The 25,630-nt window shown below is 42.5% G+C and overlaps 1 protein-coding gene across 1 annotated transcript in view; it reads left to right on the top strand.

Moving 5' to 3' along the window:
• Positions 1 to 23,935, top strand: part of AIFM1 (apoptosis inducing factor mitochondria associated 1) — a 40,194-nt gene extending 16,259 nt beyond the window's left edge. The window contains exons 3-16 of the mRNA XM_053579482.1: positions 4,594 to 4,693; positions 5,888 to 6,012; positions 6,139 to 6,269; positions 8,096 to 8,186; positions 11,087 to 11,171; positions 11,832 to 11,908; positions 13,394 to 13,502; positions 14,866 to 14,973; positions 15,326 to 15,414; positions 15,875 to 16,015; positions 18,194 to 18,336; positions 20,932 to 21,056; positions 23,161 to 23,357; positions 23,679 to 23,935. Coding sequence (XP_053435457.1) covers positions 4,594 to 4,693; positions 5,888 to 6,012; positions 6,139 to 6,269; positions 8,096 to 8,186; positions 11,087 to 11,171; positions 11,832 to 11,908; positions 13,394 to 13,502; positions 14,866 to 14,973; positions 15,326 to 15,414; positions 15,875 to 16,015; positions 18,194 to 18,336; positions 20,932 to 21,056; positions 23,161 to 23,357; positions 23,679 to 23,750 — 1,593 coding nt within the window. The 3' untranslated portion in view covers positions 23,751 to 23,935. The remainder of the gene's footprint in view (positions 1 to 4,593; positions 4,694 to 5,887; positions 6,013 to 6,138; positions 6,270 to 8,095; positions 8,187 to 11,086; positions 11,172 to 11,831; positions 11,909 to 13,393; positions 13,503 to 14,865; positions 14,974 to 15,325; positions 15,415 to 15,874; positions 16,016 to 18,193; positions 18,337 to 20,931; positions 21,057 to 23,160; positions 23,358 to 23,678) is intronic.
• The last annotated feature ends 1,695 nt before the right edge of the window (positions 23,936 to 25,630 follow it).

The following is a 25,630-nucleotide window of genomic DNA, read 5'->3' as shown; positions in this document are numbered from 1 at the left end:
TGACTTCATTTAATCTTTATCACTTTCCTAAAACTCCATCACCAAACTCCATCATATTTGTCGTTAGGGTTTCAATAATGAATTTTGGGTGCAGGCAGACATGTGGTCCATAACAGTGTTCCTTTATAACTTTTTTTCTCATTTGAATAAATGTTCCTTTTTTTGTTTTGTTTTTGTTTTTGAGACAGTATCTCACTCTATTGCCCAGGCTAGAATGCTGTGGCCTCAGCCTAGCTCAACTTTCCTCAAACTCCTGGGTTCAAGCAATCTTCTTGCCTCAGCCTCCCAAGTAGCTGGGACTACAGGCACCCACCATAGTCCCCGGCTATTTTTTTTTTCCCCAGCTATTTTTTGATTGTAGTTGTTATTGTTGTTTGGCAGGCCAGGGCTGGGTTTGAACCAGCCAGCTCCAGTGTATGTGGCCGGCACCCTAGCCGCTGAGCTATAGGCGCCAAGCCTAATTTTTCTATTTTTAGTAGAGATGGGGTCTCACTCTTGCTCAGGCTGGTCTTGAACTCCTGAGCTCAAGGGATCCTCTCAGAGTGCTAGGATTACAAGTGTGAGCCACAGACTCTGGCTGGAAATGTTTCTAACTTAAGTATAGATACTACTTTAGCAATTCCTGTATTGGGAGCTCTTTACCTTCCTCCCTCTGTATCCCTGCAAATGAAGAGCATAAACTGGTGGAGTTTTGAAAATTTTACCATCATCTACAGAAAGAAGTACGCTGTATCTTGTAACCTGTTAGATAACTACAAATACGTAAAACTAAAACTAAGTTCCAAGAAGTGCTGCTCTTACTAGCTGTAATACTTGTATACTCTAAATAGTTCCTATTCTTCTGTTTGTGTTTTTTTTTTGAAGTTGGTCCTAACCTAGTAAATTGATTTCACAGCCCACTAATGGGTTGTAACCACAGTTTGAGAAGAAATGGTTTGAACCGTGTTTTTGCTGCTTGGATTGTAAGTAGGAACTCCTGATTGTTGATGTGAGAATTTTTCCTCCTCTTGCTAGTGACATTCTCTATGACCCTAGGCAGGTTTCCTAATCCTGGTCTTCTGGTATTTGTCAGTGGGCAGAACCAAAGTGGCCAGTAGAATATTTAATGAGATTTAGTATCTGGACTCTTTGCCATTGTTAAACTGATAGGATTTCATTGCCCCACTTAGAAAATGACCTGTTTCCCTTCAAATTTCATTAAGTTGAATAAATGCCACCATGTTCACCTTTTAAAAAAAGTTATTCCCATTAATATTTTTGATAAATTTGTAGTTTTTCTTAACCTAACATGTATTCGGGTTATTAATTGGGCATCTGTTCAAACTAGCAATACGGGCCGGGTTCAGTGGATCACACCTATAATCCTAGCACCCTGGGAGGCTGAGGTGGGTGGATCACGTGAGCTCAGGAGTTGGAGACCTGCCTGAGCAAGAGTGAGACCCTGTCTGTACTAAAAATAGACTAGTTAGGTGTTGTGGCAGGCACATGTAGTCCCAGCTACTTGGAAGGCTGAGGCAATGGGATTGCTCAAGCCCAAGAGTTTGAGATTGCTATCAGCTATGACTCCACAGCACTCTACCTAGGGTGACAGAGTGAGACTCAGTCTCAAAAAAAAAAAAAAAAAAACTACTCGGGAGGCTGAGGCAAGAGAATCGCGGAAGCCCAAGAGCTAGAGGTTGCTGTGAGTCCTGTGTACATCATGGCACTCTACTGAAGGCGGTAAGGTGAGACTCTGTCTCTACAAAAAAAAAAAAAAAAAAAAAAAACTAGGAATACAGAAACCTTTGGTTGAAGGATAAAACACACACACAAATGAGACAAAACTGTCTGTCTTTCTTTTTTATTTTTTTAGAGACAGAGTCTCACTATATCAGCCTCCGTAGAGTGCAGTGGTGTCATAACTCACAGCAACCTCCAGCTCTTGGGCTTAGGCGATTCTCTTGCCTCTGCTTCCCTAGTAGCTGGGACTACAGGCACCTGCCACAGGCCTGGCTATTTTTTTGTTGCAGTTTGGCTGAGGCTGGGTTCAAACCCGCAACCCTCAGTATATGGGGCCGGCGCCCTACTCCCTGAGCCATAGTCTCCACCTTTTTTTTTTTTTTTTTGAGACAGAGTCTTACTTTGTCACCCTCAGTAGAATGCAGTGGTGTCATAGCTCACAGCAGCCTCAAACTCTTGGGCTGAAGCAAATTCTCTTGCCTCAGCCTCCTGAGTAGCTGGGACTATACGCACCTGCCACAACATCCAGCTATTTTTAGATACAAGGTCTCACTCTGGCTCAGACTGGTCTTGAACCTGTGAGCTCAGGCAATCCACCCACCTCGGCCTCCCAGAGTGCTAGAATTACAGGCGTGAGCCACTGCACTCAGCCACGAGACAAACCTTTCCTCACTAAACTTCAAGCAGTTTCTTGGTCTACTCTTCCCTTCACGTGTAAAGGCATTAGGAAGTGTGAGCTGGACTTAGGCTAATTTTTGGTATCCTCTCAATGTGAACATGGTCTCAGTTTATTTCTCTTTTCACTTATGTTGACCAGGTGAAGTCATCTTTTTAGGTAAAAGTTCCTTTTTTTTTTTTTTTTTTTGCATTTTCCATTTTTTGGCTGGGGCCAGGTTTGAACCCACCACCTCTAGTATATGGGGCCAGTGCAACCCAAAAGTTCCTTTCTTATAAAAAATATTTTTTAGGTATATAATATCTGATGCCAAGAAAAAAAGTTTCTTTCTGAGATTAATGTTAATTGAATTCAGCTCATTTATTTGATAAATTTAGTGGTAAATTCAAGGAATAACCATTGTCTTTTAACATATGGTACTTAACTATCTGTCCCATTCATCTCGTATATTAAATGCATCCAGGCTGGTAAATGTTAAATCCATATTTCAGGGTCCATGTTTCCCAATTGCAGTATATTACCTAATGGGCTGCTCTGTAAGGGGGTCATATAAATATTCTTAGAATATGTTTTATGATACTTCTGACTGTCTTTACTTTCTCTTACAATTCATTAACTAATCTGAGATTATATTTAACATAAGGTCACTTAAATTCTTATCTTGTTACCTTATGGAGTACAAAAGAGTAAAAAATGCTGTAATTTGAAAAATCATTCTTACCATTTTTTTTTTTTTAATCTCTGGTAAACAAACTCTTGTGCTATATGTAAACACCCCCCCTCCAAAAAAAAATTGGTCATGATACGAAGATGACCCTTATTTAATTTGAAAGAGTTGAGAAGGTAGTATGTTAGAAATACAGCAGATGTTTGACTTTTAGTAAATTATCTGTGTATAGTTTTTCCGAATAGGATTCCTTCTGCTTCATGAATTTAGGAAAAGGAGATAGACTACTCAGGGAAAAATAAGTTACCTGATCAGAATAGGGTACAGGTGGCCATGTTTCCAAGCATTATCTGAGTACCCAGCAAAACCCAGAACATCTACTAGGAATATTTATGTCCCAGCTTCCTACCCAGAACTATATAAATTGATTTCAAGGGCGGCACCTGTGGCTCAGTGAGTAGGGTGCCAGCCCCATATGCCAAGGGTGGCGGGTTCAAGCCCAGCCCCGGCCAAACTGCAACAAAAAAATAGCCGGGCGTTGTGGCAGGCACCTGTAGTCCCAGCTGCTCGGGAGGCTGACGCAAGAGAATCGCGTAAGCCCAAGAGTTAGAGGTTGCTGTGAGCCGTGTGACGCCACGGCACTCTACCTGAGGGCGGTACAGTGAGACCCTGTTTCTACAAAAAAAAAGAAAAATTGATTTCAAAGCCCATGTCCAGGGTAGTTAAAACCTTTCTCGAATTGATACAACGTTTAGCCTTTTCTAGCACTTAGTTCTTCTTGTATACAGTGATTGTTTTTTCTTTAGCTTTACATTTAGAAATAAATCTGAGGGTTCTTTTTTTTTTTTTTTGAGAGAGAGAGAGTGTCTCACTCTGTGCCCTGGGTAGAGTGCTGTGGCATCGCATCATAGCTCACAGTAACGTCAAACTCTTGGGCTGAAGCGATCCACTTGCCTCAGTCTCCTGAGTAGCTGGGACTATAGGTCCCTGCCACAACACCCAGCTACTTTATATATATATATATTTTTTTTTCTTTTTTTTTGCAGTTTTTTTGGCAGGGGCTGGGTTTGAACCCGCCACCACCTCCAGCATGTGAGGCCGACACCCTACCCCTTTGAGCCACAGGTGCCGCCCTATTTTTTTTTTTAATAGAGATGGGGTCTCTCTCTTGCTCAGACTAGTCTCAATCTCCTGAGCTCAAGCAATCCTCTGTCTCAGCCTCCCAGAGTAGTAGGATTACAGGTGTGAGCCACCGTGCCTGGACAATATGAGAGTTCTTTTCGGAGAGCCTAAGAAAATCTGAAACTGGAACATTTGCATCCGTTCATGCATTTTCTTTCCACACCAAGTGTGTACGTACCCAGCATATTTTCTTTCTTAAGAAAATAACTTTGCCTTTTAACGTGTAGTTTTAACATGGAGCAGCTAATGTCAGGTAGACAAAAGCTTCTTCTCATTTAATTGAAAGATAATATTATGGTATGAGCTAGCTGTGTGGTGAAGTAAACTTTCTCCATGTTTGGGTCTCCAGGCCTACAAGACTATAAAAGATGACCAAAAAAGATACAATGAAAGAATATCAGGGTTAGGGCTGACACCAGAAGAGAAACAGAAAAGGGCTGCATTATCTGGTGAGTATTGTCTTACTTTTTGCTACTATTTGAAACTCAGAAAGGGAAAGTTAGAGTTTTGGTGCTGTGATTTATGGATATCTTATAGAAGTGATGATGGCGTGAGATTATATGTTTCCAGAAAGTATGGTATTACCCCAGAACTGGAAGGGATTTGTTAAAGTATTTGGCTGGAATTTGGGTTGGGGAATAAAATTAATAACAATTATTGTTGGTCGTTTTTTTTTTAATATTAGACTCCTAAAAGGCAACCTTGATAAGGAAAACTATCAGAAAAGAGATGAAAGCCAGTTTTTCTTTTTTTTTTTTTTTTGAAAGCCAGTTTTTCAATGAGGAAATTCTTTTGGTCTGTTTTGTTCTCCTTTTAAGTCTTTGGAGTTTCAAGTTGTTGAAGATATGTTTGTTTTTCTAAAGCACGTAGCCCTGGGCATCACTTCCATCCCATATGATTAACTTGATTTTTCAGAGAAGACTGTTTTAATCCTTTAATGAGCCCCATAATTCTGGGTGGGCGATTTGTGTTGCTTTCTTCAATAGCACCTCCTTATTCTTCATCATTATATAGTAATCGTCAGTTGACCTCCTGGATTTTCCTCCTTTGTTGTTAACAAAAGGCAAAACTGAACTTAATATCTTCCTGGTGGTCACTAGGAAATTGATGGGAAGGGTAGGCCTTCTAGTATATACTTTCTAATGTATTTTAGAAATACAGTAAAACCTCTGTAAGTTGACCACCCAAGGAACTGTAACAAACTGGTCAACATACAGAGGTGGTCACCATAAGGAACTAGGCCTACTGTACTAATATGTACATAATATGTACATGTGGTGAATGTCCAGTGTATGAAAATTAGGTCAAGTTAAGGAGGTGGTCAATTATGGAGGCTCTACTGTAACTAAATATTTAAACTAGGTATTAATTCTGGTATAAACCTTATGAATAAATGACATTGGTGAAATCATTCACCTTTTTAAAAAATTTTTCACTTGTGAAATGAAAAGGATACCTGCTTTTCCTCTCCAACCAGGATGCTGCAAAGCTAAAGATTAGCTTAGGTACTGTATTTCATCAGCTTTATGTGAAGAGTTGAGACAAGTGCAAAGTGATTCTTTTTTTTTTTTTTTTTTTTTAATAATGGCAAGGAGTCACCCAAGATTCAAGACGATTCATCCTTTCTGATCTATTGCTTACAGCTCTAGAAGGAGAGCCAGGTCCTCAAGTCAGGGTACCAAGCCATGTTCCTTTCCTACTAATCGGTGGAGGCACTGCTGCTTTTGCTGCAGCTAGATCCATCCGGGCTCGGGATCCTGGGGCCAGGGTAAGGTGTATGTTCTTTTGCTTGGCACAGAGGGTATGATTGGCAAGCACTTAGCCAATACGAACACTCAGACATTTGCCTCTTAAATGATGTGGCTGTATGTATCACTGTTTTTTGTGTCTAAAGGTACTGATTGTATCTGAAGATCCCGAGCTGCCATATATGCGACCTCCTCTTTCAAAAGAATTGTGGTTTTCAGATGATCCAAATGTCACAAAGACACTGCGATTCAAACAGTGGAATGGAAAAGAGAGAAGGTGTGTTCACTTATGTAAAATGGGCCTAAGAACTTTAACTAAGTATAGGGTAGGTTAGGATTTTGCTAATGACCATGACTTGTCCGTCCACTGGAGTCCACTATGGTGCACACTTGGTACAGCTTAGAGATAACAGACTACAAAGGGGAAGGGTCCTGAATTCTGTTACCAGATTCACCAACAGTTGACAGTGTCGGCCTCTGAAATACTAATGCTCCTATTTCTGGAACCTTTAAGTTATGCTTCTCTGGTGAAGATCAGCTTGGCCTGTATTGTCAGTTCTTTGGTGAAGATCATCTTGGCCTGTGTTGTCACTTCTTTATACCTGACTAGGCGTGTCCCATAAAAGCAAAAGAAAAGAAACAGTGTAATGGCACGTTCTTTGACATTCTAGCAGGCAATCAAAACTGTGGGAATAGAGTGGGAAGACTGTAAGGAAGAGCCTCTTTATTTGAATATGTGCACAAGAGACTTGAAAACACAGGTCCAGAAGCTTTTTCCTTCTAAAGAACTCTTTAGATCGCAACTCTAGTACCATGCTTTTTGAGTTCAAATTATTTTTCTTATTAGTGATTCCTTTGATACTGGACTAAATTTTACAAACCTCCCCTCCTCCGTCACACTGTCATGTTTCATGACAGTTTCAAGCAGGATGCATACTTCCAATTAAGTTAACTACTCCTTAATTAATGTATTATAGTTAATTAACTGGTTGAGGCAGAATCCTCTCAGGACCTAGAGCTGGTTGTTCATTGACTAGCATCATTCTGGACAACCCATTTTGGTAGATGTGTGAATACCCAGCTCCTTGGGTATTCCTCTTGTTCTTACTTTGAAATAAACCTAAATCTAGAACAGGGTTTCTCAACCTCAGCACTGTTGATATTTGGAGCAAGGTAATTCTTTGCTGTAGGTGAGTGGCCATCCTGTGCGTCTTAGGATGTTTAGCAGCATCCTTGGGTAGATACGCACTAGATACCAGTAATATCCCTTCCCAAGTTGTTACCAACCAAAAATGTTTCCAGATATTGCCACACATACTCAGGGGGCCCCATTCGATAACTGTGGATCTAGAGTACCTCTATATAAGCCAGTCATGACCAAGATTTAGTAGCCTTGTAGACTTACTTTGAAAAATGTTCCTGGGGCGGCGCCTGTGGCTCAGTCGGTAGGGCGCCGGCCCCATATGCCGAGGGTGGCGGGTTCAAACCCGGCCCCGGCCAAACTGCAACCAAAAAAATAGCTGGGCGTTGTGGTGGGCGCCTGTAGTCCCAGCTACTCGGGAGGCTGAGGCAAGAGAATGGCTTAAGCCCAGGAGTTGGAGGTTGCTGTGAGCTGTGTGAGGCCACGGCACTCTACCAAGGGCCATAAAGTGAGACTCTGTCTCTACAAAAAAAAAAAAGAAAGAAAAATGTTCCTGAAAGTTTTTCTTTTCTTTTTTTTTTTTTTTTTTTTTTTTTTTGAGACAGAGTCTCACTTTGTCACCCTTGGTAGAATGCCATGGCTCGTCATAGTTCACAGCAAACTCTTGGGCTCAAGCGATTCTCTTGCCTCAGCTTCCCAAGTAGCTGCGACTACAGGCACCTGCCACAATACCTGGTTATTTTTAGAGATGGGGTCTTGCTCTGGCTCAAGGCTGGTCTCGAACCTGTGAGCTCAGGCAATCCACTCGCCTTGGCCTCCCAAAGTGCTGGGATTACAGGCGGGAGACAACACGCCCAGTCATCTGAAAGTTTTTCATAGTGGAAACAATTTTATTAAAGCCATGGAGGAAGCAGATTGCAGTTCGACGTGCTTATAACATTGTACTCCTTTTCTTTATACAGCATATACTTCCAGCCACCTTCTTTCTATGTCTCTGCTCAAGACCTGCCTCATATTGAAAATGGTGGTGTGGCTGTCCTCACTGGAAAGAAGGTAAATTAATAGGCTGTTTGCTTGGTGAGGTTCTACATATGTGCCCCCAGCAAATATGGTGACATGTTTTTCCACTACTGTCTAAGTCTGTCCTGCTATTGTAGTTCATCAAAGAAGGATTGAGTCACTTTAAGTTTAATATTGCTGAATGTGTCTTTCTAGGGAAAGCAGCAGTATTAGAATCTAGAGTAACATGCCAACTAAACTTCCCAGGGAAGTCATTATCATGGACCGTGACCCTAAAAGCTGTTAACTCTCTTGTTTGCGCCTCTGCCCTTCCTCTTCCTTTTTTTCCACACTAACTTTTCTCTGTGATTATTAATGACCAATGATTTAAAAATGTATATTATTCAGGATAAAATAATCCAGGCATAACTTGGCGTGGAAAATACTGTTAGACTTCACAAAAGTGAATGCCTGAGTAATAGGGACAGTTATTGGAGGGCATTTTGGGGGTCCTTGGAGGGTTTTGTTTTGTTGTATTATGTTTCGTTTTTGTTAATGGGAGGTACCAGAGTGTGTTTATAACTAATGGCAATGTTTTAGTAGAGAAGAAAGAGTTTTCTGAAGTTAGCAAAGCCTAGAATAGATGGAATCCAGAGCATAAGTAGAGGGATTGACCTTTGGTAGAGACAGGCCCACATCTTCGCCTACAAGGGGACGTTAGGCAAAGAAGATGAATATATGTGTGTAGCTAAGCTGGTAATGAGACATTATGTATCAAGTGTCCCCTATGTGCAAATAACAGACCCTACCTTTAGGGGCTAACAGTATAGGCAGAAACATGAGCAAGTAATCATAGAACATAGATGTATAGTAAGAAAGATTATACATGATTTGTGCTAGGAATTACAGGGAAGCCTGCCCATTAGAGTGATGGTTTTGGGGAAGGCTTCCTGGAAGAGAAAGTCTTACAGAATGGGAAGTCTTATGGAATGGAGAACCATTCAAGTAAAAAAGAATAGCACAGTCTCAGCGCCCATACCTCAGTGGTTAGGACGCTGGCCACATACACCGGGGCTGGTGGGTTCAAACCCAGCCTGGGCCTGCTAAACAACAATTACAACTGCAACAAAAACAAAAAATAGCCGGGCATTGTGGTGGGTGCCTGAAGTCCCAGCTACTTGGGAGGCTGAGACAAGAGAATCACTTATGCCCAAGAGTTTGAGGTTGCTGTGAGCCGTGATGCCATGGCACTCTATTGAGGATGACATAGTGAGATTCTGTCTCAAAAAAACAGCATAAGCAAAGGCATGAAAAAGAAAAAGCATGTTTGGTGCTAGGAAATACAACTCGCTAGTTACTGATAGAGGTGTTAGGTACAAGTTAGAGAGTGGCAAGAGATGAAACCAAGAGGTTATGCAGGGCCTTGATTGCAGTGGGCTTTGTCATGTGCAAGAGCTTGAGCTTTATCTGCAAGTGATGGGGGCTGTGGGCTGAGTTTTGGGCAATTGAATTTTAAATAATCACTAGGGGCTGTTAGGAGGATGGATTTCAAAGGGAAAGACTACAGATAGACTATTTAGAAGATTGCAGTAATTTAGGTAAGAGATGATGGAAGCCCAAATTAGAATAGTAGTGGTAATAATGATGATGAAAAAAGTAAGAGCTAAAATTTGTGTAGTACCTATTCTAACCTTATAAACAGGTTTTTTTTTGTGAAATGTTTTTCGTATACTATCTCATTTCACCCTCTTAATAATCTTATGAAGCAGTATGATTATTTCACCTTATAGTGAAAGAGATTGAGCTTTTTAATTAAATAAATAAATGGTAAATAACTTTTCTAAACCCACACAGCTAATAAGTAATGGAAACAGAATTTGAGCCCAGGTAGAATTAGAACCCAGATGTTCTGATTCCAAAGCCCAAGCTCTTAGTAATATCACTCACTGTAAGTGTATTACTTCCTGATAGAAAGATGATGAAGGCTTGACGCCTGTAGCTTAGTGGCTAGAGCACCAGCCACATACACCGGAGCTGGCGGGTTCGAACCCAGCCTGGGCCTGCCAAACAACAATGACAACTATAACCAAAAAATAGCAGGGCGTTGTGGCAGGCACCTATAGTCCTAGCTACTAGGGAGGCTGAGGCAAGAGTTTTGCTTAAGCCCAAGAGTTGGAGGTTGCTGTGAGCTGTGACGCCATAGCACTCTACCAAGGGCAACATAGTGAGACTCTGTCTCATTAAAAAAAAAAAAAAAAGACTATTTCTGTTCTCCATTTCTACAAATCAGGCAGGGATTTTAGGACTGTCATGGCTTGCTCTAATTTTGGTTACTTAGAAACTTGTGACCATTTGAAGAAATTGGGTACCAGAAACTATTGTTCTGATGATTACTTGGAAATGTTTTCTCAAGGATCACTTTAGGTCAAAACTAATTCTTCTCATTGGGCCGACAGCTAAGAAATAGATCTGGAGGATTTTTGTGGGGAGGAAATGCTGGAAATGTTCTGGAATTAGATAATAGTGAGTATTGCACAACCTTGTGACTATGAATTGTACACTTGAAAATGGTGAATTTTATGTGATATGAATTATAGCTCAATAAGTTTTGTTCAGAGCTAATTCATCTCGGGCAGCACCTGTAGCTCAGTGAGTAGGGTGCCGGCCACATACACTGAGGCTAGCGCGTTTGAACCTGGCCTGGGCCAGCTAAAACAACAGTGACAACTGCAACAACAAAAAAGGAGATAGCCAGGTGTTGCAGCAGGCACCTGTAGTCCCAGGTACTTGGGAGGCTGGGGCAAGAGAATCGCTTGAGCCCAAGAGTTTGAGGTTGCTGTGAGCCATGACACCATGGCACTCTACCCAGGGTGACAGCTTGAGACTCTGTCTCAAAAAAAAAAAAAAAAAGCTAATTCATCTGTCTTTTTTGTGTATGTGTGTGACTTTACCAGGTAGTACAGCTGGATGTGAGAGACAGCATGGTGAAACTTAATGATGGCTCTCAAATAACCTATGAAAAGTGCTTGATTGCAACAGGTGAGCATTTCTAGAGATGGCTTTCTTCCCTGATACAGCTCATTCAAGTTTCAGAGTCCAGCCTTCTCTACAGAAGGCATTACTACTTAATCTTACAAAACACTGGAACCTAGAATCTGAAGTAAGTGTCTCCTCTCAGTGCAAAATCTGGTTAAGTCTAAGCATCTTGGATCACCAGCCCTTCTGGATTATCCTTGTCATTCCTCCCAGTAAAGGCTCGAAGAAGTTGCCCTTTTTTTATCTCCCTACTTAGCCTTCATCCTGTGCCCTATGCCCTATGCCCTGAAAATGATACAGCCTCGTGGCTTCATTGCCAGTTCCCATCAGAAATCAAGAGAGACTGAAGCAGTTGATTAAACCCATGGAACCATGCTAACTGGTGAATCCTCGTGAGAAACAAGAAGAGAAGTGGAGGCTTATTGGCCAGCTAGGGAGATGGCGGACTCCTTGAGGAGAGACTCCTGCTTCTCAAGGAAATTGATAAAAAGCCTGCCCTGAGGGGAAGTGAAAGAAAACAAAGCCTTATCCTGTTGTTTTTACTGTAGCACCAGCAGGGAGCACACATACTCCATAGCCTAAGTGAAGAGAGCTCCACCTAGGCAGGGCATCTGGCTAGCCCCAGCTCATGGGACTAAAGGGTTTTCCTCCTCTTATTTCCAGGAGGCACTCCAAGAAGTCTATCTGCCATCGATAGGGCTGGAGCAGAGGTGAAGAGCAGAACAACACTTTTCAGAAAGGTAATTGTCTGCTTTCATGTTTTCCTTGTGTTGTTTTTGAAAAAGTAGTATAATCTTATGGTGCCCAAGTACCCACCTGGGAATTGGGAGGTCCAAGTTCTATTTATGGCTCTTCTTCAGTCTTGTCATCTGGCCTTGAGCAAGTCACTTCCTCTCTCTGTGCTTCAAATACCTCACTCAAGGGTTTTAAGCTCCTAAGAGAAAAAAATACCCATAGTGTTTTTATTGCTTGTTATAATTCCTTTTGATTACCCTTCCATAGTTTTTTCCTGATGCATTTGATTCATTGGAACCCCTTATAGCCTCCTCATATTTTTCATTGCAAGTGCTGTGTGGAGACTTTGGGGAGAAAAGTTAAGAGTACCTAGGTAGGCTTGGCACCCATGCCAGTAGTTAGGGCACCAGCCACATACACCGGGGCCGGCAGGTTCGAACCCAGCCCAGGCCTGCTAAAACAACAATGACAACTACAACAAAAAAATAGCTGGGCATTGTGGCAGGCGCCTGTAGTCCCAGCTACTTGGGAGGCTGAGGCAGGAGAATCACTTCAGCCCAAGAGTTTGAGTTCACTGAGCTGTAAAGCCATGGCACTCTACCGAGGGTGACATAATGAAACTCCGTCTCAAAAAAAAAAAAAAAAAACAAAGAGTACCTAGGGTAACAGGAAGGGAGTATTTTACTTCATAATACAGTGCTTTGTTTATGAAACCTTCTGTAATTTCCCAGCCACTCTTAGGATATTTGAGAAGATTCATACTGTCCTTTAAGGTTTTTCTTTTTTTTTTTTTTTTTGAACAGAGTCTCACTTTGTCATCCTTGGTAGAGTGCCATAGCATCATAGTTCACAGCAACCTCAAACTCTTTGGGCTTAAGCGATTCTCCTGCCTCAGCCTCCCAAGTAGCTGGGACTACAGTTGCCCGCCACAACACTGGCCTATTTGTAGAGACTAAATCTTAGTCCTGTTGAGGCTGGTCTTGAATCCGTGAGCTCAGGCAGTCCACCCACCTCGGCCTCCCAGAGTGCTAAGATTACAAGCGGTGAGCCACTGTAATCTAGCCTTGTCATTGCCTTGTCCTTTAAGTTTTTGATAGAACAAAGTGTGTCTACCTCAGCATTCTGGACATTGAGGACCAGATAATTGTTGTAGAGGGCTGTCCAGTGCATTGTAGGATGTTAGCAGGATCCCTGGCCTGTACCTAGTAAATGCCACCTCTCTGCTCCCAAAACTGAAAATGTCTCTAGATATTGCCAGATGTCCTTCTGGGAACAGGGGACAAAACCAGTTGAGAGCCACTTTTGATAGAAGGAATGTTTCTGTGAAGAAATTTGCATTAATAACATAAAGGCTATAATTGAGCCAATTTCTACAAGGAGAAGATGTTCTGTGCAAATTACTGTTGTCAAAGATTTAGAGAATATTTCCTAGTATTATTATCCTATGCCCCTTTGGGAATTTAATGGACCAAACTGGTGTGATCTTGCAGATTGGAGACTATAGAGCCTTGGAGAAGATTTCACGGGAAGTCAAGTCAATTACAATTATTGGTGGGGGCTTCCTTGGTAGTGAACTGGCCTGTGCTCTTGGAAGAAAAGGTGAGTATTAGGGAGTGACCTTAATTTTTTTCTGTAGTCTTATATCACATGCTTTTCAGTGTATTCTCATGAATTCTAGGGGCTGTATTTGCCAGGAGCAGTGGAAAGAGTTTGATTAAGGTTTATACAGTGAAAAGCTAAGCATTGAGATTAGTTCTGGTGAGGGATCCCTTGGTGACTGAAAAGCTGTCTCTGAGTAACTTAGTAGCAGTGCTTTCTTTCCTTTCCTCTAGCCTCTGCCTGGACTCCTTAGAAATAAATTATAATAGAAGCTCCATAGTTGACCGCCTCCCTACATTGATCACCTCATTTTGACCTAATTTTTATAGACCGGATATGCACCCTATGTGCATATCAGTACATAAGGCCTAGTTCCTTATGTTGACCACCTCCATCTGTTGATTGGTTTGTTACCGTCCCTTGGGTGGTCACCTTATTATAGTGGTTCTACTATATTAAGAAAAGTAAGTTATAAAGATGATAAGGGCAATACAGATTACAGAACTGTATATTTGAACTGCTACTTCCTATAAAAAGCCAAAAACTTCCTTCAGGCACATGGTGGTTCCCAGTTTGACATATCCATAGGCTCCAATTTGAATGTTTCATGGCAACCAGTTTTCTTTTCTTTTTTTTTTAGAGACAGAGTCTCACTTTATCACCCTTGGTAGAGTGCTATGGCGTCACAGCTCACAGCAATCTCAAACTCCTGGGCTTAGGTGATTATCTTGCCTCAGCCTCACAACTAGCTGGGACTACAGGCACCTGCCATAATGCCCAGCTATTTTTTTGTTGCAGTTTGGCTGGGACCAGGTTCAAACCCACCACCCTCGGTTTATGGGGTCAGCTCCCTACCCACTGAGCCACAGGCACCACCCATCAACCAGTTTTCTTAATGTTATTCTTCAGCTACGTGAAATCAAGGTATCTTCTCAAGAGGGTACATCCTAAGTAGAGGTTGCAAAGAACTTTTTTTTTTTTTTTTTTTTCAGTTTTTGGCCAGGGCCAGGTTTGAACCCGCCATTCCTGGCATCTGGGGCCAGTGCCCTACTCCTTGAGCCACAGGCGCTGCTGGCATAGAACTTTTGTAAACCCGAGGTGACTGCATGGGTGGAAGTGTGCTGAGTTCACAGTCTGTAGCTTAATCTGGGGGCAGCAGTTCTGGCACATGTCGTATTTGCTTTCTGAATGAACTTGAGAACCAAGGCCCTCATGCCCCAAGCCCCCACAAGTAGGTACTCTGACCGGGTTGCAGCTCTGCCCTGCATTTAGTAAGGGCTGTCTGCCGCTCCTTTACTTCTCTTCCTACCTTTCTAGGATTTGTATTTGTGTCCTACCGTAATTATCTATTTCTTCTTCCCAGCTCGAGCCTTGGGCACAGAAGTGATTCAACTCTTCCCCGAGAAAGGAAATATGGGAAAGATCCTTCCTGAATACCTCAGCAACTGGACCATGGAAAAAGTCAGAGGAGGTAGAGAGACTTTTTCCACTTGCTGCCACTCTGTTTCCTTTGTGTGTAGCCTAAGGCAAAGTTAGCTTCTGTGGGACACCCCCCCCTTGACATTAGCCCTATAACCTGGTAGATGAAATGTTTCTACCATTCTCCACTCAGCCAAATTTATCTGGGCGTTCTAAATCTGATGAACCAAATATCCAAAAGTGCTGAAAATGAATTGTGGGGGTAGGTTCTTGCTGCTCTCAACAGCTGCTTGCATACTAATGACTGTTGGTTGTATGGTGGGGAAACCTCTAGTTAGCTTCCCTACTTCCCGTGAAGGTAATAGGCTTGTAGGCTCAGCCTCAGGTCTTGTTTGCCTTTACAGAGGGAGTTAAGGTGATGCCCAATGCCATTGTGCAGTCAGTTGGAGTCAGCGGTGGCAAGTTACTCATCAAGCTAAAAGACGGCAGGAAGGTAAGGAGGGGAAAGGCAGGCTGCCAGGAGACTTTTCAGCTTTTCCTTCCCCTTTCCTCATTCTTACCCCTTCATTCTACACCAGTAGATTAGTTTTCTTGGCAGTCGCCATTAACCTGTCATAATTTTCTGAATTAACTGTCCTTTCATTAAAGCAGAGACTGATGAGAGTCAGAGTAGATACCTGTGAACCACTTTCCCTTAACCCTTCCCTGTCTGTATCACAGATTTTGGAGTCTTGCCTAGGGTGGCAGATTCCTGCTCAGATGATAGAGGGTATGTGAGTGGGAAGGGGTCGAGAAGGCTTATGAAATAGAACTTAAAATCTATTTAACAGAGGTAAGTTAAGCCATGATTTTTTAAAGGCCTAATTATTCTTAGTGGTACGATGGTCAGTTGTTCTGTCCGTAGATGTAATTGGGACTATGGTAATTGACTAGACTATTTCTTTTTGCCTTAGGTAGAAACTGACCACATAGTGACAGCTGTGGGCCTTGAGCCCAATGTTGAGTTGGCCAAGACTGGTGGGCTGGAAATAGACTCAGATTTTGGTGGCTTCCGGGTAAATGCAGAGTTACAAGCACGCTCTAACATCTGGGTGGTAAGTATGCTACAACATGACCAGGCACAGTTCATTGTCCCCAGCTTGTGAATAGGCCTGCCCAAGTGGTGTGCTAAAGCTCATTGACAGCTTAACCTAATAGGGTCAAAGTGTTTGGAAGCTGAGGGTAGAGAATAGAAACTTGTGAACTGCTTGTTTTAGACCAGCTATGGACTCATCTGCAAGCTAGTGGAAGATGAAATGAGCAGTGTGCATGCCTGCAGGAGTAGAGCTCTTCCAGTTCTACTTGTTGGCAACAGCCATCGACATAACCCCTGGTGGGCAAGTGCACAGCCTTCAGATGGATCTGCTGTTTTCTTTGCTCAAGTGTGAGTCCAGGGCATAGAGGATGAAGCAGTTTTATAACATGTTCCCTAGAAAGGAAAATTACTCTGTTTTCGTTTTCCTTGAGTACCATTTTTAGCTATTTTTAAAAATCTATTATGATACAAATAAGACTACAGTGTGTAGGAACCATGAGGTAATTTCCCCATTGCTAGTTACAAGTGTATTGTGTTTGATTATGGACTCTTGCAACTAAGGACACAAGAGCCTTGGAGGAATTTTTTTCCCATACAAAGCTTCTTTTTCTTTAAGATAACATGTACTACAGTTTTTACAACTGTTATGAAAATAATGTGTGCTCAATGTAGAAGACACAGACAAAGAGAAAGGATGAAAATCACCTGCAGCAAACCATTTATATTTTTCGTGTATTTTCTTCCTTTTGTTTTCTTTTCTTTTTTTTTTTTTCCTTTGAGACAGTCTTACTTTGTTGCCTTGGGTAGAGTGCTGTGGCATCACAGCTCACAGCAACCTCCAACTCTTGGGCTTCAGTGATTCTCTTGCCTCAGCCTCCCAAGTAGCTGGGACTACAGGCGCCCACTACAAGGCCCAGCTATTTTTTGTTGCAGTTCTCGTTGCTGTTTTAGCTGGCCGGGGCTGGGTTCAAACCCACCACCCTCAGTATATGGGGCTGGTGCCCTACCCACTGAGCCACAGGCACCGCCCCCTTTTGTTTTCTTGCACATAGGGTTTTTTGTTTGTTTCACACAATTATGGCAAGTGTACTATATATAAACATTTTTATTTTGCTCTTCTTAATATCATAAATGTGAGTATTTCTCGTGTTGCTTCAGACTCTGTAGTCTAATGACTATATAGTATTTCATTAAGTGAATTTCACAGTTTATTTTGTCATTTTTTTGTTGGCTTTTTAAGTAGTTTGGGGGGAGTCTGAATAGCTAAAAAGATGAACAAAGGGTTAGAGAACTCAAATACCACATCCTTCATGAAGCTGGCCATGTTGGCCTCAGTTGGGGGTTCTCCATCTCTGCTTGAAACACTTAGCTCACTTAATCTGTACCTCTCATGTGGCTTATTATTTGTTTACATTGCACTGTAGTTATGAATAGTGCTGTATCTTCCTGTACTAGGTTTTACACTCCTCATAGGCAAGTTCCATCTCAGTTTTGTCTCAGCAGCCTGAACAGCATAATGCTTTTGTATATAATAAGTATTTTATAAATATTTGTTGAGTGAATGAACACTAAATGACAAAAAGAAATCTTATTTTAGGAAAGATTTCTAGATGAGAGGCAGTCATACCTAAAAGCCAATTTCTACATATAGAAAAGAAAAGAATATTCTGCAAATCATGGTTATTCAAAATCCATCTACTAAGGACAGAATGAGAAGTAGGTGTAAGCATAGAAGATTTAGGTTAGCTTTGTGAAGCAGAATACTTATTAAAAATGGAATAGCAGGGCAGCGCCTGTGGCTCAGTAGGTAGGGCGCCGGCCCCATATACTGAGGGTGGCGGGTTCAAACCCGGCCCCGGCCAAACTGCAACCAAAAAATAGCCAGGCGTTGTGGCGGCCGCCTGTAGTCCCAGCTACTCGGGAGGCTGAGGCAAGAGAATCTGTAAGCCCAGGAGTTGGAGGTTGCTGTGAGCTGTGTGAGGCCACAGCACTCTACCGAGGGCCATAAAGTGAGACTCTGTCTCTACAAAAAAAAAAAAAAAAAAAAAGGAATAGCAACTGTTTTTGATAGTTTGGTATGATTCTGGTCTATAAATGGAAAACGTTACCATTTCAAGGGTTCTTTGAGCCCCAAACTTTGTTTTGTCTTTAACTTGCTTTTATATCATGTATTCTTATTGTGTATTTGTTTCCAAAGGCAGGAGATGCTGCATGCTTCTACGATATAAAGTTGGGGAGGAGACGGGTAGAGCACCACGATCACGCTGTTGTGAGTGGAAGATTGGCTGGTGAAAATATGACCGGAGCTGCTAAGCCATACTGGCATCAGTCAATGTTCTGGTAATGGTGTGCTGTGGGGACTCAATAGGTTAGAATGCAGTATCACTAGGCCCATAACACAGAGTTATGGTTTGGTTTTGTTGTGAGTCAGTTAGCTTCATGCAGAGGGGAGAAAATTCCATCTCACATTCACACGTTCTATCCCCAAGTAGCCATCTGTTAAAAACATTGTGTTTGGGCACTTTGCCTATAGCTCAAGCGGCTAGAGCGCCAGCCACATATACCAGAGCTGGCGAGTTCGAATCCAGCCCAGGCCCACCAAACAACAATGACAACTACAACCAAAAAATAGTCAGGTATTGTGGTGGGCACCTGTAGTCCCAGCTACTTGGGAGGCTGAGGCAAGAGAATTGCTTAAGCCCAAGAGTTGGAGGTTGCTGTGAGCTGTGACGCCATAGCACTCTACCCAGGGCGACAACTTTAGACTGTGTCTCAAAAAGACAAAAAAGAAAAAAAAGCCCAAGAGTTGGAGGTTGCTGTGAGCTGTGATGCCATGGCACTCTACCCAGGGTGACATAGTGAGACTGTGTCAAAAACCAAATAAACAAAAAAAACATTGTGTTTGGGGCTCGGCACAGTGCTTCATACCTGTAATCCCAGCACTCTGGGAGGCCAAGATGGGAGGATCACTTGAGGCCAGGAATTTGGGACCAGCCTGGGCAAAATAGTGAGACTCTGTCTCTACAAAAAAAAAAAAAAAAAAAAAAATAATAATAATAAAAATACCCAGCTATGGTAGTGCTCACCTGTAGTCATAGCTACTCAGGAAGCTGAGGCAAGAGGATGGCTTAAGGCCAGGAATTTGAGGTTATAGTGAGTTATGATTGTGCCACTGCACTCTAGTCTGGGCAACAGAGCAAGACCCAGTCTCAAATAAAATAAAAGTGTTCTGTTTGATATGTTAGATGAAATAAATGAATGGAGATGGTACCCGCACTTCTGACAAATAGTAGGTGGTACAAAAGTATACTCTTAGGTGTAGACACCAGTATATTTTAATTTGTTATTTGCTAGTAACCCTATTAAGCTCAATGTGCGGGGGGTGGGGAAGCAGCCTATTCATACGTAACCCTTATGATCAGCAATGCAAAGTCAGGCATACATAGGCAGTTCTTTGGATAAAGGAAGGTTAGCAGTGACCATTCCTGACCCTGGCTGGCTAGCCTTATTTGACATACATTTATCTTGTGATTTGAAAGATGGAGTACGTAAAAACTTCAAGAAGCCTCTAAGTGATTTCTGTTAGGGATATCTCAGGTGATGGAAGTACATTTTGGGACAGTCACACACAGTTTTATGAGTGGGCTACAAAAAAAGAACAGATGGAGGGCCAAGTCCAGTAGTTCACACCTATAATCCAAGCACTTTGGAAGGCTGAGGCAGATGATTGCCTTGAGGCCAGGAAGTCAAGACAAGCTAACCTAGCAAGACCACATCTCTATTTAAAAAAAAAAAAAAAAGAAGAAGAAGAAGGCTTGATGCTGGTAGCTCAGCAGCTAGGGTGCCAGCCACATACACCAAGGCTGGGGGGTTCGAATCCAGCCTGGGTCTGCCAAACAACAATGACAACTACAACCAAAAAAAAAAAACAAAAAAAACAGAAATGTTAGCAAGCATAGTTGTACATACTTTCAGTCCCAGCTACTTGAGAGGCTGAGACAGGAGGATCACTTGAGCCCATGAGTTCCAGGTTACAGTGAGTTATGATCACACTACTCCTGTCCAACCTTGGTGACAGAGTGCCCGCCATGTCCAAGAACATAATTAATTAATTTAAAAATAGCAAATGGATTAACACATGTAAGATAATGCAGTTAGGCAAAAACAGTCTATAACTATATAATTATCAGTGAGAGTCTAGAACAGATTGCAAGGAGCCATTATAGACTATTCCCTGAAGACAGCAGCCCAATGAGCTACTGTTGCCAAGAAGATAAATTGTAGAGCGCCAGAAACAAAACAGCTAGAGCATCCTAGATTATTATGAAAAAGCATGGTAATATGTGCCTCAAATGTCCTGTGAAGTTCTTAGCATATTAAGAAAGGTATGATGATGATAGGGAAAGTTTCCAAGAAGAGCAGGTAAAAGCAGATCACCAAGGAGATGAAGGTGCCTGTTTATAGAGAGCATTCCAGAGTCAAGAAGTGAAGGCTAAGGGGGACTACTGTAGGTCAGTGAAACCATAAAACATCTCAAATTCTGAATTCCAAAATATGGAACACTCTTTAAAGCTTCAGAAAGGCAGCTTTTAGGTGAATTAAAGAAAGATAGTGAATAACAAAGGAAATCCATCAGTTCCCAAATGTGGTTTGGGAAAAAAAGCACAGATAAATTTAGGAAAGTTTGGATCCTTGTATGGATATGGGATATAAATAATAGCTTCTTCAGGACAAATAACAGCTGTTTAGGTTAATCTTGCTTTCTCATGCTTGTCCCTAGATGCTCTAGCTGTGACAGATCTGTTTGGTATTTTTGTTGTTACACATACTAAGTTCTTTGGTTTGTGTGAAAGTGTAGTGTCACAGAGAATATGTGCTACCATGTCATTCCTCATAGACCCTTAACAGAACACCCTCTTCTTTTTCCTTCCTTAGGAGTGATTTGGGCCCTGATGTTGGCTATGAAGCTATTGGTCTTGTGGACAGTAGTTTGCCCACAGTTGGTGTTTTTGCAAAAGCAACTGCACAGGACAACCCAAAATCTGCCACAGAGCAGTCAGGTAAGGAAGTCCAACCACTTCCAAGAGTGTTGAGAAACAGTGGTCCAAATTCTCCTGAATAAGGGGTTTCTGTATTGGCCAGAGGGAGCTGTTAGTGAAAGCCTCTCTTCATGTTGTGTTTTAAAAGAAACCAAACCCTAGGTCCTCACTCTTTAGTGGTCTAAGATCTGGCAAAATCAGGTATCCTGGTCAAAGCATAGACTTAAATATTGTGGGTATCCATCCTAGACAGTGGACAGTGGCTGGCTCAATGACTCTGTTCTCTAGTGGATAGGGAGACTTGTGTGATGAAGAAAAAAAAAAAAACTGGATGGAACTTTTAGGTTTTGTTTTTGTATGTGTGGTTTTTGTCTTTTTTTTTTTTTTTTTTTTACTGGGGCTGGGTTTGAACCCGCCACCTCCAGTATATGGGCCCAGCGCCCTACTCCTTTGAGCCACAGGCACCGCCCTTTTTTTTTTTTTTTTTTTTAAGAGACAGAATCTCACTTTATCACCCTTGGTAGAGTGCCGTGGCATCACAGCTCACATCAACCTCCAACTCCTGGGCTGAGGCAATTCTCTTGCCTCGGCCTCCCAAGTAGCTGGGACCACAGGCACCTGCCACAACACCCAGCTATTTTTTTGTTGTTGTTGCAGTTTGGCCGAGGCCAAGTTCAAGCCTGCCACCCTCGATAATGGGGCTGGTGCCCTACCCACTGAGCCACCGGTGTTGCCCCTGTTTTTGTGTTTTTCTTTTTTTGTAGAGACAGAGTCTCACTTTATGGCCCTCAGTAGAGTGCCCTGGCATCACACAGCTCACAGCAACCTCCAACTCCTGGGCTTAAGCGATTCTCTTGCCTCAACCTCCCAAGTAGCTGGGAGGCGCCCGCCACAACACCCAGCTATTTTTTGGTTGCAGTTCAGCCGGGGCCGGGTTTGAACCCGCCACCCTTGGTATATGGGGCTAGTGCTTTACCGACTGAGCCACAGGTGCCGCCCGTTTTTGTGTTTTTCTTTCTTCTTCTTTGTTTGTTTTTGCTTCATGCTATTCTGAAGAACCAGACCTGAGAGCCTTAGCTTAGGACCTGCTATCCTCCATGGGGCTTGGACACTAGAGAACTGGGCTGAGTAGTTCTTCAGTTGCCTCTAATGGATCTTAATGTCAGGGTTTATTTATTTATTTTTTTTGCCAGGTTTTCTTTAGATGGGAGGCACCTCTCTTGGAATGGACTTCTCTCCCACACACGTCTCTTTCATTAACTCCTAGGCCTTGTTCTATGACCTTGGCTCTAGTTATTTAACCTCTGTGTCCTTTTGCCAGAGGTATTTCAGGGGCAAGTTGCTCTTTAAGAAGGAGAAAGCAAGACATTATATGGATATGTAGGTCCTTTTTCTGTGTAACCTGGGTATATTCTATACCCCTGCTTTGTCACTGTGCTGTGTTATTTGGAGGCTGATGGTTCTCAGAAGACAAGGCCACACCTTTCCCCTCCTCCTTCTCCTCTGTGAGGAAATGCCTCCACTGTGTTTTTTCTTATTTTTTTCTATATGGAAGTGTCTTCTGCTTTGGCTAGTGTCTCTTTAGGAGTACTGTCCAATAGAACTATCTCCTGTGATGGAAATGGTCTCTTCTTACTCCGTCCAGTACTTTAGGCACTAGTCAAATGGGGCTATTGAGCATTGAAATGTGGTGAGTACAAATGAGGAACTGAATTTTACATTTACTTTAATTTGAAATAGTGTTCATTTAAATAGCTCTGTGTAGCTAGTGGCTACTGTACTAGACCATGTGCAGTTCTAGAATATTTCTCAGAGGACAAGATCTGAAGATTTGAAGAAATTCAGATACCAGGAAATATATATAGCGTAAATTTAAACAAGAGGGTAAGGGGGGGATGTTTGGGGTAAGACTGACCCAATGCCTAAAGCTGGCCAGGAAGAACTTTCCTTGGTTTTGTCATTGGAGAGGGGCTGGAGAAAGCCAAGGTTTACTGAGAGGGCACAGAAAAATTATCTAGAAGCAGCTTGGTGTAGGTCTCAAAAGATAATTGCCTTGTAGAATTTCTTAAGCTCATAATTAAAGTTTTGACTTTGTATGTTTGTTTGTTTTGGGGGTTGGCCACAGGGACTGGTATCCGATCAGAGAGTGAGACAGAGTCTGAAGCTTCGGAAATTGCTATTCCTCCCAGCACTCCTACAGTTCCACAAGCCCCTGTCCAAGGGGAAGATTACGGCAAAGGTGTCATCTTCTACCTCAGAGACAAAGTGGTCGTGGGGATCGTGCTTTGGAACATCTTTAATAGAATGCCAATAGCAAGGAAGGTAGGTGCTTATCAGAGTTCTCAGAGGAAGATGGAAAGCGTGGGTTGGAAAGTGCCTCCATGACTTCATTAGGTGCCCCAAGATGCATCCTCCACCCAGGTCAAATTGTGCCTGAGCAGAACAAGGTGTAGCCTTGGCTCAGGAACATTCTTTTTCACTTGGGACTTGGCTGGGTGGCCTGAGAGTTTGGCAAGCTGCTCATTTTGTAGAAAGCCATTCCCACAACTCCCTCCCACTGTGGCCCAGGCTGCCCCATTGTGTGGGTCTGGTCTGAATGCACATGGAGTGAGTTAGGGACCTGTTGTTAACTGTCTCCCTCAGATCATTAAGGACGGTGAACAACATGAAGATCTCAACGAAGTAGCCAAACTATTCAATATTCACGAAGACTGAAGCCCCACTGTGGAATAGGCAAGCACTTCACCATCTCTGATAGGGTTGGATGGGTAAAGGAGCATTTTTTATTTGGTAAACTCTGTGCATATGAGTGTGAATAATCAAGTCCTTTGTGAATATTTTCAACCATGCAGGCTAATTCTTAATGTTCACATCATGAAATAAAATATGATTCTTCTAAATAAACTTCTGTTCTCTTTCAAAGGGGGTGGATAGGTGAAGGAGGAAAACTATGCGTATTAGAGAGCAAGCAAATTGTAGCAGCTTCCAAGGGCGCCAAGCCTTTGTAGGATTTTCTAATGAATATTTTATAAATGTAGATTTACCTACAATTTCCCACTTTTCCTATGTATGACGACTTTTGGGACACACTGTAGACTCAGTTATGCCTGGAACAACTCCTGTCCCAGAACTTAATTCTGCAGGGGACAGAAAGGATGTTTACTGCTAATAAAGAAGTTCAGAAGCAGGATGCTTTGCAGCTAAACCTGAAGCCATCTCCTTGAGGAATCATGATCTCTTGATTCCTGCCCACTGTCTCCCATATTAGAAATCTGCCCTCTCTTAACTCCTCTCTAAAATATGCTTATAGGTACAACTCACTTTACAGATGATTTCCTGGGAATGTAATTCACAGGTTCATCAGTCAGCTCTTTTTTGGCATTTTACAGTTTTTGACCAGGGCTGGGTTTGAACCTGCCACCTCCAGTATGTGGGGCTGGCACCCTACTCATTTGAGCCATAGGCGCTGCCCTTTTTTGGCATTTTAAATTACTTAACTTTTGTGTGTGTGTGTGAGAGAGACAACGTTTTTATTTTTAAAAAAATAAAATCTTGGCTCTTCGCCTGTAGCTCAGCCGCTAGGGTGCCAGCCACATACACTAGAGCTAGTGGGTTTGAATCCAGCCCAGCCAAACAACGACAACTATAACCAAAAAGTAGCCATGTATTGTGTCGGGCACCTATAGTCCCAGCTACTTGGGAGGCTGAGGCAAGAGAATCACTTAAGCCCAAGAGTTTGAGGTTGCCGTGAGCTGTGTGATGCCACGGCACTCTACCAAGGGTGACAGAGTAAGACTCTGTCTCAAAAAAAAAAAAAATGAATAGTAAGATCTTATTTCAATTAAGAGAAAATGTTTACTACTTTCAGGAATCCTATGTGCATCTTTCTGTATGTAAAGAGAAAATTATTACCAGTCTCAATTTTTTAAAATATTGGGCTTGATTAAAGGGAGTTGCAGCTTCAGCCAAATCCCTTGTGAATACTCGAACAGGCCAAGTCCCCACTGTTAAGATTTTGAGGTGCTAGAACAGCTTCTTTTTTTTTCTTTTTTTTTTTTTTTGTAGAGACAGAGTCTCACTGTACTGCCCTCCGGTAGAGTGCCATGATGTCACACGGCTCACAGCAACCTCCAACTTCTGGGACTTAAGCGATTCTCTTGCCTCAGCCTCCCGAGCAGCTGGGACCACAGGCGCCCACCACAACGCCCAACTATTTTTTTGTTGCAGTTTGGCCAGGGCTGGGTTTGAACCCACCACCCTCGGCATATGGGGCCAGCGCCCTACTCACTGAGCCGTAGGAGCCGCCCCCTAGAACAGCTTCTTATGGAACAGATACAGGTTTAGTGGAATACGATCTGCTGCATGACATCCAAATCCATATGTAGATCCTCTTAGTGCATCCTAGGCATTAAAAAAAAAAATCCCAATGTGGCTCGGCACCTATGGCTCAAGTGGCTAAGGCGCCAGCCACATACACCTGAGCTGACGGGTTTGAATCCATCCCCAGCCCACCAAACAACAATGATAGATGTTAAAAATATGACAAAAATGACAAAAAATAGTCAGGTGTTGTGGCGGGCACCAATAGTCCCACC

Source organism: Nycticebus coucang, chromosome X (assembly GCF_027406575.1).
Source record: "Nycticebus coucang isolate mNycCou1 chromosome X, mNycCou1.pri, whole genome shotgun sequence".
In the NCBI taxonomy this organism is placed as follows: Eukaryota; Metazoa; Chordata; class Mammalia; order Primates; family Lorisidae; genus Nycticebus; species Nycticebus coucang.
This window is presented reverse-complemented; position numbering and strand designations above follow the sequence as displayed.